The sequence below is a fragment of the Erpetoichthys calabaricus genome, chromosome 1 (genome assembly GCF_900747795.2).
Source record: "Erpetoichthys calabaricus chromosome 1, fErpCal1.3, whole genome shotgun sequence".
Classification (NCBI taxonomy): Eukaryota; Metazoa; Chordata; class Cladistia; order Polypteriformes; family Polypteridae; genus Erpetoichthys; species Erpetoichthys calabaricus.
This window is the reverse complement of record NC_041394.2, coordinates 189,762,201-189,779,564: the sequence shown is the minus strand read 5'-3', so window position 1 is coordinate 189,779,564 and position 17,364 is coordinate 189,762,201. Positions and strand designations below refer to the sequence as shown.

Genomic DNA, 17,364 nt, shown 5'->3' with positions numbered 1-17,364 from the left:
CTTTGAAGAATAATGACAATAAAATTAATTTTAATGAGGTGGGTGTGGCAATGTACTCTCAGTGCATGCTTCCAACCTAGTTCAGTTCACTGTCACAGAACCTAATAGTGAAATCCCACAGAGATTAATTAATTAATTAATTAACTAATTGAGACTACCCTGATTTCACTCATGGTTTGTAGGCTTACTGCTAGAAGAAATGCACCATGTAAGCAACACTTATACATGCCTATACATATGTGTTAATGTTGGCAGAATACAATGTGAACAGAATGGACATACTGTATATTTTTTTGAAGACATCTTTTGGTCTTTTTCTGAAAAATGTAGCTTGACTAAGTTCATCACTTCACTTCTCATTAACAGATAAGTTTAGCATGTTTCAAGTTTAAATTATTTCTTCACAATCAAGGTATATATCAATTTTTCACATGAAATTGTGTTCCAAAGTGAAGAATTTTTTTATAAATTTTTAAAATTCAGTAGCCTGCTATTGCGTTTTATAATAGAGGCAAAGGGTACTTGTGTGCCAAACAAAAGCATTAAAACTTACCAAATACATCCATTTTATAAGCCAAAAGTGTTAGCAAGTGTTGATCCACATCTTGAGATTGAGTACTTTTTATGAAACAGCATATCCATGTCATTTTAGAATAGAAAAAAATCAAAAAATAAACCACTGTTGTGAGATTCAGCCATTTCAAAACGAGACCAGCTATGTGCTTCTGAGTGCACTACCAGCTGTTCCCAACTCAACAAGAATAAGTAAATGAAAACTGACACTGAAAATCCCTGTAAAAGTTGTGTAATATGACATGGCCTTAAAGATAAAAAATGAATCAGTAATAGATATTTTATTGTTTTAATGACTTTTGATTGGATCATGCCGGTTTTAGAATTTGATGCTATATTTTATGGTCTTTCGAAACATTTGAGTGTTTATGCTTTTGCCATGTAATACAAATGCAAATTTTCCTTACTAAAATATGCACACAAAAACAAACGTTATCGTCATCAAACATCTGCAAATGTCAGAACAGAGTTTCCAGGCCGTATGACTCACTTCAATATGTACAGTATATGCTGTCTTGTGCAAAGTCGAGGACTGGAGATTCCCTCTAGTTGCGTCTGTCATTATTAAGTACAATGGGTGCAGTGGTGAGTAGCATTAAATGGATTCATCTACAGTACAGTTCCATGGACCGTGCCATCCTCTTGGGCATATACATACTCTTCTACTTCTTATTGTTGGCTGCTCTTTTTTATATTGAGAGCTCTGACATTTTTTTCCTCCCCTGTGCAAGAACACACTGCTCGGTTGAAAGGTCTTCCATTCCAGTGCTGGACTGATAATAGCTCTTTGCAGTTGGGTTTTCCTGAATAGGCATTTGCACTTTGTGATTCAATAAGGAGAATTAGGAGAAGAAAGACAGATGGGAAGCATGTATATTTTGAAATTACTGTACGTAAAAAGACCTTAGCACTACTTTAGGATGTTGTTGTTATTGTGTCCCCAAGCTTACATAATTTGTAAATACTCTGTTGCAAAGATGAATACCCTGTCAATGTTAGTGTGTAGATTGCTGGTATACCTCTGACACCTTTTAATGAATAAAAATGACTGTTATTCCAAAGTGTGGGTGTGTGCCTAATGACGGACTGGCACCCTGTCCCAAGCTAATTCTTGTTTTGTGGCCAGTTTTGCTTGGGTAGCCTATAGTCCCATGATCCTAAATTGTGTGAAGCAGGTTTGAGAAAGGTATGCTTTGCAATGCTACTACCAAGTAGCTCGCTCCTTCACATACTTCAAAGGTGTGTTTTACTACTTCAAGTTTTCTACAAAGAGATGGAATCCACACCTCAACAATTCCTAGCTGTTAAGGGGACTGAAGTGGGAGCACCTTAATTTAAGGAAAGTGACCACCTGGTGAATGTCACTTTATGTCATCTTACTATTGAGTATTATTTATTCCTCTATACAGTCATATTTATTGCTGAAAACTGAATTAGATATTAACTAAGACATGTCGGTTAGTTGTAAGATCGGAAAGTAATGTTATGTATACTTATGGCAACACTAAAAATGATTACCTTTGAATCTATTATTTGCGTCCTTCTTTTAAAGACATAACGCAAAAAGCATTGCAAATATCTTCTAATTGAAAAGAAGATAAAACCTACAACTGCTGGTGTTTATTTTCCTCATGAAATATTCATTGTGCTGTGCAGAGCTGTGATATATTTCTGAACTAAAGTAAATGCATATTTATGTTTTGACTTTGTCTCTTTCACTCCCTCTCTCTCTCTTTGAATGTAACCTGCCACAAACAGTATGCTGATGTGAATATCAATGACATCTGTAGGATTCGAGTGCAATGCACTGAGATGGTGGAATAAAAGCAAAAGACGCTAAAAAAAAGGCCACCATGTTGTTATTCAAACTACACAATGATGAGATGCTTAGTGAGGCCGCCTCTCACTCTTGGGGCCCGGGTTCAGCTGGCATATTTTTCCTGTATTTTAATGAGTTTCCCTTTTTGCAGAGTCAGGTTTTAGGTACTATGGTGGCATAGTGGTTAGCGCTGTTGCTTCATACCACCACCACCACCAGTGACCCGAGTTTGCAGCTCATTTACATCTCCATGTTTATGTGGGCTTTCTCTAGTTGCTCCAGTTTCTTTCCATATCTCTAATACTTGCAGATTAGATTGATTCTTGAATTTGCCCCAAATAGATATGTACTGGAGTGGTACCTTGAGTGCCATTCTACCACATTCTTACTGTAATTGAGTTTCACAAATGAATATGTCAGCTTTCTACCAACATGCAAATGTGAGTTGATTGGTGAATTGGAATTTGGTAAGATTTGTGTTTGTGGACAGAAATTGTCATTGGTGGACCTGCCTTGCCCTGGATGAGGGAATTACATCCACAAACTAGTTTTAGGTTAGATTAGATACACTTTATTAATCCCAAGGGGAAAGTTAGATGCATACAGCTGCAGAAACATAAAAAACAAAGATACAGACTAACAGGACGAAGAATACAATGTGGTAGACGGCTGGCAACTCAACCTGGTTGGGACGCCCAAAGAAGAAAGCAGCTACTGTGGGACACTGCCTCCCACAAAATGCCAGATGGTGATTTCTCTGCAGCATAGCAGTGCCCCGAATTCCCGCTGGGCACCATGGGATTAAGAGTACGGCTTCTCAGCCCTTCTGGATGCTGCGCTGCAGGGGGACCTAGGGACTCGCATCTTTTCCATAGCCCAGAAGTACTATCAAGTCATGGGGACAGAAGTTCTGAAGTAATTCCAGGCTGACAGAAAACTCAACTTCTCCAGCTGACCCGGAAGTGCGGGAAAGTCACATGGACGGAAGAACCGAAGCACTTCTGGGTCAGACACTAAAGGACTGCTGGAGACCCAGCAAGTGAGCCAGAGTTGGGAGGTAGAGGACAGAGCTTGCTGGGAGGCGTGGAAGGAAAGATTTGTGTTGATTAATTGTAGTTATTAGTAATGTATTGCCTGTGTATGGTGGCGGAGGTGCCTCAGGGCACTACTATAACAAGAAGAATAATTAAATACCTTCTTGGTGATTTTACTCTGTGTTCAGTGTGTCTGTCTGTTGGGTTGAAAGGGGCAACAGCGACCTCTAGCATCTTACAACAATCAATAAATAAATTTATAAATAAATAAATAATGAATATATATAGTGCAGAAATAGTAAAATGAATACCAGTGAACTTAAAGAGCATAAGCATTAAGTCTGGGCAATTGGGAGGAAGCATTGGATTGTTCTGATAGAAAAGCCCCCCAGAGGAGCTTCTTAGCACAGTGTGGCGGAATGAACCTGTGGTTAAAAGTGCTCCAAGAGAGCGCCTCCTAGTGGGGATGGAGGGGATTTTTCATGATGGCATCCAATTTGAACAGTGTAACTGCAGACTGCAGTACCTATGAGATTACTCACGTAATGCCAACAACGTCAGTGGCAAAACACCCATTGTATGCCCAGTTACACTATGGTTAAGATTATGGTTGTGAGAAGTTTATCAGCCTCAGAGGGCATTTTGTGATTGATGTTGTGGGTGTTCCGTGACCTGTGTCATACATATTGCGGGCTGCAGTTAGACCCGTCTGTTCTAATTTTGACACAATTCTCTTTTCCCCAACCCCTCTTCCTTTGCGTCCGGGGTTAGCCCTATGATGTTCCAGGCTTTCCTGATAAGTTTGTTTAGCTGTAATACGTTGTTCGATCTCAAGTTGGCTCCCCAAGAGACTACAGTGTAGAACACTTTTGTCGTACCCCTGTTTTGAGCATTAGGTGTTTAATTTCTCATTCACTTTTTTTGAAGGTCTTTCTCACAGCTCACCATACTTCAAATTTGTATTCCTCTAGATCCCACTGTGCACTAATGTAAGTTCTTCTGCTTGGGCACAGTGGCTTCTAAGTTGCTTCTTGCCTCCCGATATAGTAAGGCCCTTGAATTAATCACTTTGAGGATTAGCTGTCCCCATTTTATAATTTAATTCACCTAGAGTTGTCTGCCACGTGAATTAACTAAGCATCCACTAAGTCCATTCAAAACTGGGACTGTCCTGCTTCACTGGTTAAATCCTGTATGACTTGTAATTCATGATGCTGTAGTTCTCTGATTTAGGTGTCATGTTGTAAAGAGATGGAATTGCCAGTATTCCAGGACTGCAGTGGTGAAGAGGTGGGTGGCAGGTGCCAGTTTGGGTTCTTATTTATTATACAGTATAATTTCTTGCTGCTTTTTTATATATTAATTAAAAAAAAGATCACATATATATATATATAAAATATTTATGAGAAATTCATATCTCAATTTATTTCTTAAACACAGTTGGTGCAATTTGAGGAAAGAAGTGTGGTGTTGTTATTATAAAGTCTGCCTTGTGATAAATTAAGGACTGTGCGCTGTGGAGGACTGACATGTGTTTCAGGGCTGCGTCACAAGACATTGGCATCAGTAGGCTAACTGGATGCTGCAAAAGCCAAGTTCAGAAACTGGATGGAGTGAGGGTTATATTATGAAGGCGTACTGTAATAAGGCCACAAAATTTGTGGTGTGTAGTAGGTCATCATTTTTATCTGCTGGCTGTGAATTTTAGATATCCATTGTAAGGCTGAAAAAGACTTGAAAAGTGTTAAATAATTAATAAATGAATTACTGTAAGAGGGAAGTGCTGCCTCGGAGCTTTAATGGCTTGATTTTTAATTTCTAAAGCATTCTCACTGAATGGAGTTTGCAAGCTCACCCTTTATTTCTACCAGGTACTTCACTCTTTTCCCTGCATCTTGAAACATTGCGTTAACTGTCGACTCCATTATGAATGGAGGTGGGTTTGTGTGCCTATTGCCTGCCATAGACTTGGATTTCATTCCATAGTCTTTTCTTCCTTTCACTTGATGCTGCTGGGATAGTCTCCTGCTCTAAACAAAATTTTAAAGATTAGATGTGAGGATCAGAATGGTTTTTTTTTAAATTTTTTTGCTACAAACCTATGTTTTTCTTAGCTTCAATATCCTGCAAAATTTATGATAGTGATTCATGCAAAATAATTTGATGCTACATAAGCATAACACAAAAAAGAGCTTTCTGGTGTCCAATTTTGTTTAGAGTTGTTCTTTTTTTCCAAGGGGGATGGTCAGTGTTACATTTTCATTATGGGTTTGTACTTTTAATAGAAAAACACATAATATACATTATTTCAAATTCATAAATGCAGATTTAGGGAATTTTGGGGATCCATTCTAGAGGTCTTGAAAAAGCCTGACAAAGTTTAGAGCCTATAGGATAAATTCAGTGTCTGAACCGTAGGGGGTTTAAAGACAAGGGACCAGTGTGATGTCAGTGTGACAAACAGCTACACTTAACTGACAGAACTTCTGACCCAGAGTCTTTTGGTTACTCTTCATGGTATGATAGCCCACCTTTAAACAGGTACCACTTGATTTTGCAGGAAGGCATAGTGTGGAGCAAAAGCGACATCTCATCTCAGGTAGAGTGATGGCATGAAGGGAGAGGTGGTAGTGTTTGATGTTGGATAAAATAACATAATATAAAGCTGTATGCTTATTTAGGCCCAGAATGTTTGATGGCTGGTTTTTGTAGCATGCGATACTATGATGACATGCAAGTGGATGAATGTCATATTCATCTTTTACCTGCTCATCCAGTTCAGGGTCATGAGGAGTTGATGCCCAGCAACATTGAGTGCAAGGTGGCAGGGCCAACTCTAGCAATTTTGCTGTGAATGGCACCCCACCACACCCCCTTTGCTTTGAGTGAAATCAACACTTCTAGACCTGTACATCAAAAACTAGAGGAACGGAGGGGAGAACAAAATATGGAGATGCTGGATACAAAACAGTGAAATTAAAATTTGAGAATGTCAAGGGGATGTTGGTATTCTTAACAGTAGCATCTGTTTACAAGACTGTCTTAGGAAAAATACACACTTGAGGGGTGGCATTTCAAAAACATGTTGGAATTTGGCTGTATTAGCAGGCCTTATATGTTTATTTATTATTTCACATAAAATGCTTCTCTAAGATGAGCAAAAAAATGCATCACTTAATCAAGCTATGACTTAAGCTACTGTATATACAGTATAAAATATCTAGGTCTGTATTTAAATTGCCAGACTAAGCAGCTTACAATGATGGTGACAATCTAATTATCATCTTGCCAAGGCAGCTACCTTTCATTTAGACTACTGAAATAAATGGGGAAACCTAATATAATTACAAAAATGTAATGATTGTCTTTGTTATATCATCGCTAACGTATGCAAATAATGCAGTATAACTTTCAGATCAAAGCACAGCCTCAGTCGGTTTTAAAAAGTGACAAACGGAGTATGGAGAACTTTTTTTAGCATGTAAATGTCATAGTGGTGAATGAAGCTGAATGGTATGAACATATGTTTTAATGTAAACATTTGGGAGTGGATTGTACTATACTTTGAAATAAAATAATCATTTACTAGTATATTTAAGATCTGTAGTCCTGTTTTGCCTGTTTAATTTTATTTTACTGTATCTTTGTGTCCATTGCTGCATCGTTTTGAGGATTTTTATTATTATTTGTGTCGTAGTCTATGATACAGTATTTGCATTCTTTCCCTTTGTCAGCACCTATGAAATCAAAGCCAAAACAACAAACCTGCTCTTGGGGGGAAAAAAAAACAAAAAAAGAACATTCCATGTAAGGACAGGCACTGAGAAGCTGAGTGCAGTGCATTCTGGGATTTGGAAGACCACCTGTAACAAACATGTGTAGGTCATTAGACATTAAAACCAGACATCATAATACAAAACAATATAATCTTTTATTGGGAGCCTGAGAGCTGTATTGTGAACAAATGTTTGTATATCTTATATTGTTTAAAAAAAGCTGCCCCCAAATCTTGCCGCCTTAGGTGACTGCCTAGTTTGCTAAAATGGTAGTGCCGGCCCTGTAAGGTGGATAACAAGGTGACTACATGACAAACGTATGCCCCCCCCTCATTCACTCTTTCTGATCCAATTTAGTGTTGCCATTTAATGTAACACTTAACCAGCATGCTTTTCGGATGTGGGAGGAAAAGCCAGGAGTACCTGGAGGAATCCTCACGTAGACATGAAGAGAATGTACAAGACAGACCCTGCACTGGGATTTGAACCCAGCACAATGAAGCAGCAACACTAACCACTGGCACAGTCATGCCATCCCAAGCACTCTGGACTAATGAAAAATCTGCCTTGGATTTATGAGGCTCCATTTCCATTGGATGTCTTTTACTTATATTTCTAAAAAAAGCATTCATATATATTCATGCATATATATGCTTCATACAAGGCAGTCAGTCATGCATATCATACTATTTTTTTATTCAGACTGCCAAATGACTTAATAAGTGTGACTAATCCTGTAAACATGACAAGATGTCGCATTTTCAATCCCTCAGTGCTACAGCCCTGCCACCCTCTTGACTTTGGGGCTGTGCGCTGAAGTATGTCCACTCTTTCATATTTGGAATTCATTATGATAAACCTTTTGTGTCTTGTGGCTTGGTGTGTTTGCTCCATTAGACAGAATTTTCATTTCATCTCACAGCAGGCGTCAGTAGCGTCTGCAAAAATGGTGCATCGGTTGAATTCTGCACTCTGTCTTTTCAAGTTGACACTGCGGTTGTAAGCTTCACCTAGTTCTGTGTATATAAAGGCGCCCTTTGCTTGATGGCATTAGTAAAGCTCCAATTGAAGTCAATGTGTTAATTCTCCCAGAAATCACGGCAAATAAATAGACCAGTATGTTGAAATAGTAGATACACGCTTTTCTGAAGTGGGCAGGTGTCAAAGGGAGGGGCTGTCCAGTGGGAGTGATTAGATCATGGAGGTCAAGCTTCTAGTCACGACAAACTCACAGAGCCTGAGCGAGATGCCAAGTCAGAGGAAGGTGTAATTCCTGGGCTCAGGAATGATGTATTCACAAGCCATGGAAAATTCTGGTAATTGGTTTGTAATGTGACTGTCACCCATGAGGGGCAAGTAGCTCCATTAAATGTACCAGGTGTCCTACAGCATTGTGGGCCTTAGTCATTTAAATAGAATATGTGGTGATCAAGATAATATCACCAGGAAGAAATGTTAAGTTCTTATTGATCCTGTAAATGATTTTATGAAAGACTATGAATGGCTGCTTTCTTCTAAATGCCACACATTAGGAAAAAGACACAGATAGAAAATTGCATAGTTAAGAGAGGGAGAGAATGTGAAGATGCAAGAAAGTAGCCTTCAAAGATAAAATAAGCAGCCAAGCAGTGCAACTACCTAATTGCAAGTTGGTCACTCATTTGAACTTAGAATTACCTTAGTTGTTGACTCATTAAGGCTTTGCATGGTTTCACCGGTCAATGTATCTAAAACACAATGATGGGTATCTGCTTTAAGTAGCTTGTTCCTTCTCATCAAGTCAGAACAGGTGACTTGGGAAGGCCACCACATCACTTTCAAAGCTGAACTGTCCTAGTACTTTACTAGCTTAGTGGCATGGAAGAATATGCAGCAAAAAATCCTACTCACAGATGGATGTTATGGTGCCATGAAGAGATCCATCTAATTAGGATTGGTGGCATTCCAATGTTCCTTTATATTATTGAAGGACATGCGCGAACAACTCATGCAACTTACCCATACTGACAACTGGTTTTATGGATCCTTAACCTCTTAATATACTCAAACTTTGTAACTGTCACGAATCCTGTTTTTCATTTTAGTTCAGTTTTGATCATTGTTGGACTTCAACCTTTTGAGCTTATTATCATTTGTTATGATTTGGTTACCTTTTAATTTTTTTCACTAGGTTAGTTATGCACATTTTTTGAAATTTTGCTGGACGTGTTCCGACATGTGTTGAATCTGATTCTGCTCTTTACAAATGTATCTGAAACATATTTAAATATGTTTGTTTATTTTCTAATCTTTTTTTTGCTGCCATCTTGTTGTACGTAGGGTATTGGCATTTTTTGGAACTTGCGACCTTCTCTTAGTATGGTTACTGACCATAGGCTTGATATAGTTTTGAATATATAAAGGTGCCCTTTGCTTGATGGCATCAGTAAGGCACCGATTGAAGTCTAAGTGTAAATTCTCCTAGAATTAACCTGGACTGGGACCAGAAATACATGGTGAGCATTGGTATTTGTGTGATGGTTTTAAAGGTTATTGCTGTGCTCTTTCAGAACATCCATAAATTGGATAAAGATAGGTGTGATGTGTGCTTTGTTTATGCTCGTTTTGATAGATAGACGTCTTGCTTTAGTTTTCTTGACTAGATGTTTTGGTTCTGATAATTATTATGTTTTACCTCCTCATTCTTATGTTGATTTTTTTCCTACCTCTTCTATTAAACGCATAACAGTTGTTATAATGGTGATAACCATTTTACTGCCATTTTGTACTGATTTCTGTCAGTCTGTGGAGTCATTTTGTGTTTATTTTTCTTACTGCAGCAATGTACAGTAGTTGTTAACCACGAATTCAGGTGCAATCATGTGACCACCAATATTGTGACGCATGACATGATACATGACGCAGGTTGCGTATTTAATATGGCGGTTGAATTTATTCAATATTTCAATATTCTAAAATAGATAATGTGTAAATCTTGGTTATTTTTGATTGGGGTTGACTGTCTGCTTTGCCTCCTGACTTCTGAATTTTTCATAACATTTTACAGTAGCTCAGTTTCTATTGATTTGCCACTTTTTAATTTCTGACTTACTTTTCAGTTTTTCTCTGGTTTAGCTCCACATATTTTTTTATTCTTCATTCTATAGATTTATGGGTTTGAAATACAAGGAATTAATGTAGTTTATAATCTTGTTAATTTAACCTCGTTTTAACGGATATAAAAATATATCACGCCATGTTGCATCATGATGTTGTTTTCTTGTGGGTGCTGCTGTTTTTAGAGGTGTACATTGGAAGTCCTCACATGTCACCTGTTTGATGTGCAGTTTTTGGTTGTCCAAGATTTTGGATATATAAATAAAAGAAACCTTTTGTGGTGTTAATGTGTATTGACTCAAAGGTTTAGACAGTATCTTTCCTCCATTTCATTTTTATATTGTATGTTATATGCGCTTTGGTATCAACCTTCACTAGTATTTTGACTTTTTGTCTTGTCCATATCCTGGACTTACATAAGTCGTTCACTCTGGCAAAACTCCATCAGTGTTTAAATAACCCCAGTTTCATTTGCAGAATCTGGTTTTTACAACCTTCTTTTGATACCGTCATCTTTTTCTCATTTTACCTTTTGAAAGTATTCACTTATTCCATCATGGTGACAGAATTTATCACAAAGATCTCTATCTATCTATCTATCTATCTATCTATCTATCTATCTATCTATCTATCTATCTATCTATCTATCTATCTATCTATCTATCTATCTATCTATCTATCTATCTATCTATCTATCTATCATATTCCTTTTCCTAAATTGCTTAATTCATTCTAGTCTTGTAAGGCAGAGGCCGGCTCTGATCGAAATGCCATTTCACCGCAGGGCATATAATGTTTGAGGTTTACAGTGCTCCTCTTTAATACTTCTGTAGATGGTTATAGGAGTGGATCTTACATATTTATTTGAGTACATGGGAAGAATGAGGTCGCCTTCACCAAGAATAGGCCATAAGCTTTATAAAACTTAGTAAAACTCATCTTTTTATGAAGCAGTGTCAGTATTTGTGGGAAATAAGTTGTTGCTTCTTACTCCAACCAGTACATTCTCTTCAAGCAGGTGATGTTGATACTGTATAACCACATGTTATTATTTTTAAAAATGCATCCTTTAGAAATTTCACTCTTATTCTTTAATTGAGGTGAATGTGCATTGGTCATAAAAATGAGGAGGTGGCAGGAGTTTACATAAAGCTGATTTCCCTCCTTTGTAAACATTATAGAGTAGAGTGACACATGTTTTCATTTGTACAATTATTTCTGAAGCTGAAAGCTTAATGAACAAAAGATCTGTATGTATCTTCAGAAGGCTTATGATTATAAGGTCATGACATTGAAAGAAAAGAAGAATGCTGTCTATGTTGCAAGGAATCGAGGTGAATGATGACAAATTTCTCATTCATACCAAAATAATTTTGGGATACATAGAGATTAGAGGCTCTTTTTAAACTTTGGGCCATGAAAGACAGTCTGAATACAAACTTAGCAGTAGAGAAAGCTGACGAGTGATGGAATCCATGTTAAGAACATGACTTGCTTCTGACGCTGTTGTCTTTTTTCTGTTTTCCCATAGGTATGGCCTCGCAAGTGCAAGTATTTTCCCCTCACACTCTTCAGTCAAGTGCCTTCTTTAGTGTAAAAAAACTAAAGGTGGAGCCGAGTTCTAACTGGGATATGACAGGGTACGGTACTCACAACAAAGTCTACAACCAGAGCAGCAAGAACGTGCAAGCCCCTCAGGTGGCCGTGAACACCTCCCTCCAAGTAGCTAATTCCACCCTTCCCTACGAGCAAGCTGTCATCTTCCCAGCCAGTACTGGGCACATCGTAGTCACCTCAGCCAGCAGCACTTCTGGAGGAGCGGGGCAGTTGCTTGGCACTACTGGTCACAATCTGACTCGGCGCAGTACGGTGAGTCTGCTGGATACCTACCAGAAATGTGGTCTTAAACGCAAGAGTGAGGAGATTGATAACAACAGCAGTGTGCAGATTATCGAAGAGCATCCTCCAATGATCCAGAACACAGCTAGTGGGGCCACTGTTGCTACGGCAACTACTTCCACAGCCACCTCCAAAAACAGTGGCTCTAATAGTGAAGGAGACTACCAGCTGGTCCAGCATGAAGTGCTCTGTTCCATGACCAATACATATGAAGTGCTTGAGTTCCTGGGCCGAGGCACCTTTGGCCAAGTGGTGAAATGTTGGAAGAGAGGCACCAACGAAATTGTGGCCATCAAGATTTTAAAGAACCATCCATCATATGCCCGACAGGGGCAAATTGAAGTGAGTATCCTGGCCAGGCTAAGCACTGAAAGTGCAGATGACTACAACTTTGTCCGAGCTTATGAGTGCTTCCAGCACAAGAACCACACCTGCCTTGTCTTCGAGATGTTGGAGCAGAACCTGTATGACTTCCTTAAGCAAAACAAATTCAGCCCTCTGCCCCTCAAGTACATCCGGCCCATCTTGCAACAAGTTGCCACTGCCCTCATGAAACTCAAAAGTCTAGGACTCATCCATGCAGACCTTAAACCTGAAAACATCATGCTGGTGGATCCTGCCAGGCAGCCATACAGAGTGAAAGTGATCGATTTTGGTTCAGCTAGCCATGTTTCCAAAGCAGTGTGCTCCACCTACCTGCAGTCCAGATACTACCGGTAAGAAGAAAGGTTTACCTGTGGCATGTTGATAGATGAATGAATGAATTATTCATGATGGTGTTCTGCATTTGATTTGAGTTTTCTTGGACTGAATTCATAAAATAACAATTCTACAAAATCTTGGTGCCTTTAAAGAAATAAATTATCATATCCTCACCCAATTTGAAAATTAATCATTGAGAAGCAAGCTTCAAGTATATAATTTGAGTTCATCATCTGATAAATTAAGAAAGCTAGGCCAAGCTAAACCCCCTCTCTATACGATATTCACAATGTATCTGAAACGTGGAAGCATCTCCTGACCTGGTGACAACCACTACAACTTAACCCCTGCACAAACACTGCACAGATACTTCAAAATAAAAACATCTCCTCATTTTCATCTCCTTTTGTGTAGCCACTTTGGTTTGTTCTGCCTGTTAGGCTAGAAATTTTTTTAATGTTTGATTTTATTCAGGCCAGACATTCTTCCCTCAAAATGACTTTAATCTTTGTCAAAACTTAACTGCCTTATGAGGCTACGAAAATTAAAAGAGCCTTGAAACTTTACCTTGAATATCTATCTTTCCTCAACTTACAACACAGCGAAACTGGATGTTGTTTTCTTACCGTGATATCTCACACTGCCACCTGATGGAATCCTTCAGATTTACATAAAGTATGCGCACAAGTATATATAGTACACTGCGTATGCTTTGCGTAGCGTTAAGTATATCCCAGCCCTTAGATGTCGACCAAACATAGAGTATTTTTACTATGAAAGTCATTTCTTCTAATCTTTTTTTTCAATATCAGAATATTATAGGGCATACTCACACACACACACACACACACTTGGTTACCCTAAAACATTTTAGAACTTTTTCCTTGTGACCCAATTTTGCCTTATTTGTGTCTTCAAGACCCAGAATTGCTGCTGACAGACATTACCCTTGGACAATCACCACTGATTTTCATCCTGGTTCCCTCTTGCAGAATCAACGCTGACTGTCATCCCTAGGGGCCTTGAAGAATGGCTGCCAACCATTAACCAGCGGATTGCTGATGCAGGTCTTAACAAAGCAATATGGTTTGCTTTAACTGCCTGCAACAACTAATCGCAAGACACACCACAAACCATACGCGACCCTTCCCCATTAAGCACTATTGTGGATCTCGACCCTGTGTGACATAAATTCAGACGACACCTGGCCAATAATGGGCCACGACTCTTTGTTTAAGAGCCTATGCTTTAGAATTATCAGTCAGCCTACTGTATATATCTTTGAGATTCAGGAAAAATTGGAATATCTGAAAGAAGTACATGCAGACCCAAGAAGAACATTCAAATTCCACAAAGATAGTGCTTGGTTCCTGTTCTTGGGTTTTCCCCAGTAGTATGGTTTCCTTTCACAGGGCTAAAATATACTTTTCTATTAATTATATATCTGTTTTATGTACAGCAAGTGTGTATTGTTTATTTTTCATATGTTATTTATTCATTATTATTCTTATCTGATTTTATTTTGTTATTGTTTTCTTGTAACTATTTCTTGGACGTCTTGTAAAACAGTTTGAGCTACATCCTTTATATTAAAATGTGCTACATAAGTAAATGTTGTTGTTGTTGTTAGGGTGATTGGCATTTTGTATTTGCCAAATGTACAGTAAATGTGGCTGATGGTGGTTTGGAGTCTTATGAAGGTTGAATTCTTGCCTTCCACCCAGTTCTAGTATAAGAGGTTCCAGTGTTTCTCCGTTCTGATTTGAAAGAAGGTGGGTTTTAGTAGATATAATAAAATAATAAGTGCAGGTTGCTGAAAGACTTGACAGTCCAGCCACTCACCAGATTTTAGTAGTTTGAAGTGCTCTTGTTTTCATATTGTTTATAACTGACGTGACATCAAATTATTAAGAGTTTTCAAAAGTAAAATTTATTTTGCTTCAAATAATGATTTGATTTTGACCATTCAATCAAGTAAATTGTAAAAATTAAATAAACACTTATAACCTTTCAGTAGAAATCTCAATTTTGGGTGCAAGTTTTGAACAGTTTGAAAACTGCCATCGTTAATAGTGTCACAATAACACTTCAAACTGTACATATGGAAGGAGTGGACCCATACATATGGCACACTTCAAGTGTTAATTCAACACTTCTGATTTTGTTGTGTGCTAGCAGTTTTGGGTGAAAGCCGCAATTGTTTATGCAAGAAACATTGCTACTCCTTCCTGGATGCCAACCTGTTTTCTTTAAGATCCTTTTGAAAGGTACCAAGTTGAACTGTAAGTGGAAGCTGTTCTATGAGAGGAGCAGAATTTTTTGACATGTTTTTCGAATGGCAACGAAAAGAAACGAAGCAGCAACCCTTAGTATAAAAGCTACTGTCATGTCTCTTAAGCCTTTTCACTGGCTCTGGTTTTAGTTTCCTAGGTTGTGTCAGCAAAAGGTCAGGCAGAGTTCTTCTGAAATGTGTCTCCGTAATTCACACCATCTATCCCCACACTGGAAACAGATTAGGCTACTTGACCCCCCCCACCCCCAAACCCCGCAATGTAAATCTACATTAGCAAGTTTTGCGCCTACTCAGAGTTTTCAAACAAGTTCTCTTTATATTTGGAATAATAAACAAAATCATGATAAATGTATTAAAGTGGTGCATGTGCAGCATATAGTTAGGCGAGAGCTAATAGATGTAGCACATGAGGATGGAAAAGTATGAAAACAGTAGAAAATGATTAATTTTTTTTGGCGCCTGCACTGACAAAAAAACAACTCCTCTGGGGCCTGTTCATTTTGCTGAAAGTCAGCCTTTGACGTGCTGCACTAAAATCTTGTTTCACGTTGTACGGCGGAGAATGTGGTGTTCGGGAAAGTTTAGGGACTAATAAAGCAAAAGGTAAAGATGAACCGATAAATCAAATGCCATAAAATTCAACATATTTGTCTCCTTCCTTGGTGGGATTTGTTGGTACGCTTTGACACAAGAGTGGAAACAGATGTGTGTGCGTTTCTGCATTTGTCTGTCGGAGGCTTTTATGCTAAATAGAAGTCTATCAGGCTCTCTCTGTTCTGTTTGCATTTGATTTAGCGCAAGCATGCATGCTTTGATTTTGCAGTGAGATCTGTCTACTTTCGTTTCGGGCAACATTCCCACAGACATGTTTTAATTTTAACTGGTCTGATGCTTCTTCCATCTTACTTTTTTTTTTTTTTTAATAATATAATGTAGCTTTGTAGAAAAGGAAAAATATTTTCTTATATTGGTCTGGTTTTGCAAAATTCTTTCAATCATTAAGGTTTGGATTCTCAGTAACAGGAAGGTGGAGACATGGGATGGTGGAGGTGGTTGGAGAGTGTGTAAAGGGTGGGGTTCACTTCTGGTGTCAAGGAAATCATTGCAAAGTGAGCAACAGACAACATAAGCTGCATGCAGGAAATGATGCCAGCCTATTGTTCTGTTTCAGACTTTACTATTTTGCCGTCTATTAGGACCTGCTTGTTAAAGTGTCTCTAGTCTAAGTCTTAACACCTTCAAATTTCATTTCAGATTGCAGGCCCCAGAGAGGTCTGTTCAATGTTTAATTTGCCCAAATTCAGGTCCTCAGTCCCTTCTGTACTTTTTATGGTAAGAGCAGGCATCCTCCTCACAAATGTCAACTGACAGATCTGCCTTTCTGACCCCTGTTCAAGTCTTCTATGTTGATCACGCATGTATCCACCATAACTTTCACATTGCCTACCTTCCTGCACCTTTTGCGCTATGCAAAGGGACCAAACAGAAAGATATTGAAGGGCAAGGTGGCATGGAAGGGAAGGGCATAAATGTGAATACTGGAGGAACCAAAGTGATGGTCAGCAGTGTGGACAGGGTGTCGTCATGTGCAGTTTAGGGTGTGGGAAGAAGCTAAGAAGAAGGAAAAGGTTACTAGCCTGACAGTAGTCTTCAAGAATGGAGCTTAAAGCTTCTTCGTTATTATTGTGCAAGAGAGGCACCAGATCCCTCACACTGAAAGTGTTAACAAATATTGGGAATGGAGACTTTTTTGACAAAACAGATGGGGACATTATGATATTCAGGTGACAATCTGAGTTCAGATCCATCCAGTTTTTATTTGGCTGCCTTACAACATTTGAGATGCAGTTGGTTACATTTCTTTTTTTCCAATAGCAGTACAGGCAGGTGAAGTGACCTACTCATGGTCACACAGTATCAGCAGCAGGATCTGAACCTACCCCCTCAGGGTTTGAAGGCCAAAGCCTTACCCTCTACGCCACACTGCCTGCCATTTTAGGGTTGCAGGGAGCCATTAAACTTAAATGAGGACCAGCCCTGAGTGGACTAGCCCTCTACTCAGAGATGATTCTAAAAAACACTTACAGGGTGTTTGTTGCACTGTCTTAAGATTAAAGCTTATGTAGACTATGCAATGGAATACATGTTACATGGGAATGAAACATGGGTGAT

General features: G+C 38.6%; 1 protein-coding gene across 2 annotated transcripts in view; it reads left to right on the top strand.

The window, feature by feature from the left end:
- Positions 1 to 17,364, top strand: part of hipk2 (homeodomain interacting protein kinase 2) — a 378,384-nt gene that overhangs the window by 87,016 nt on the left and 274,004 nt on the right. For both annotated transcript variants that reach the window (XM_028810445.2, XM_028810440.2), the window contains exon 2: positions 11,830 to 12,913. In XM_028810445.2, the coding sequence (XP_028666278.1) occupies positions 11,830 to 12,913 (1,084 nt within the window). The remainder of the gene's footprint in view (positions 1 to 11,829; positions 12,914 to 17,364) is intronic.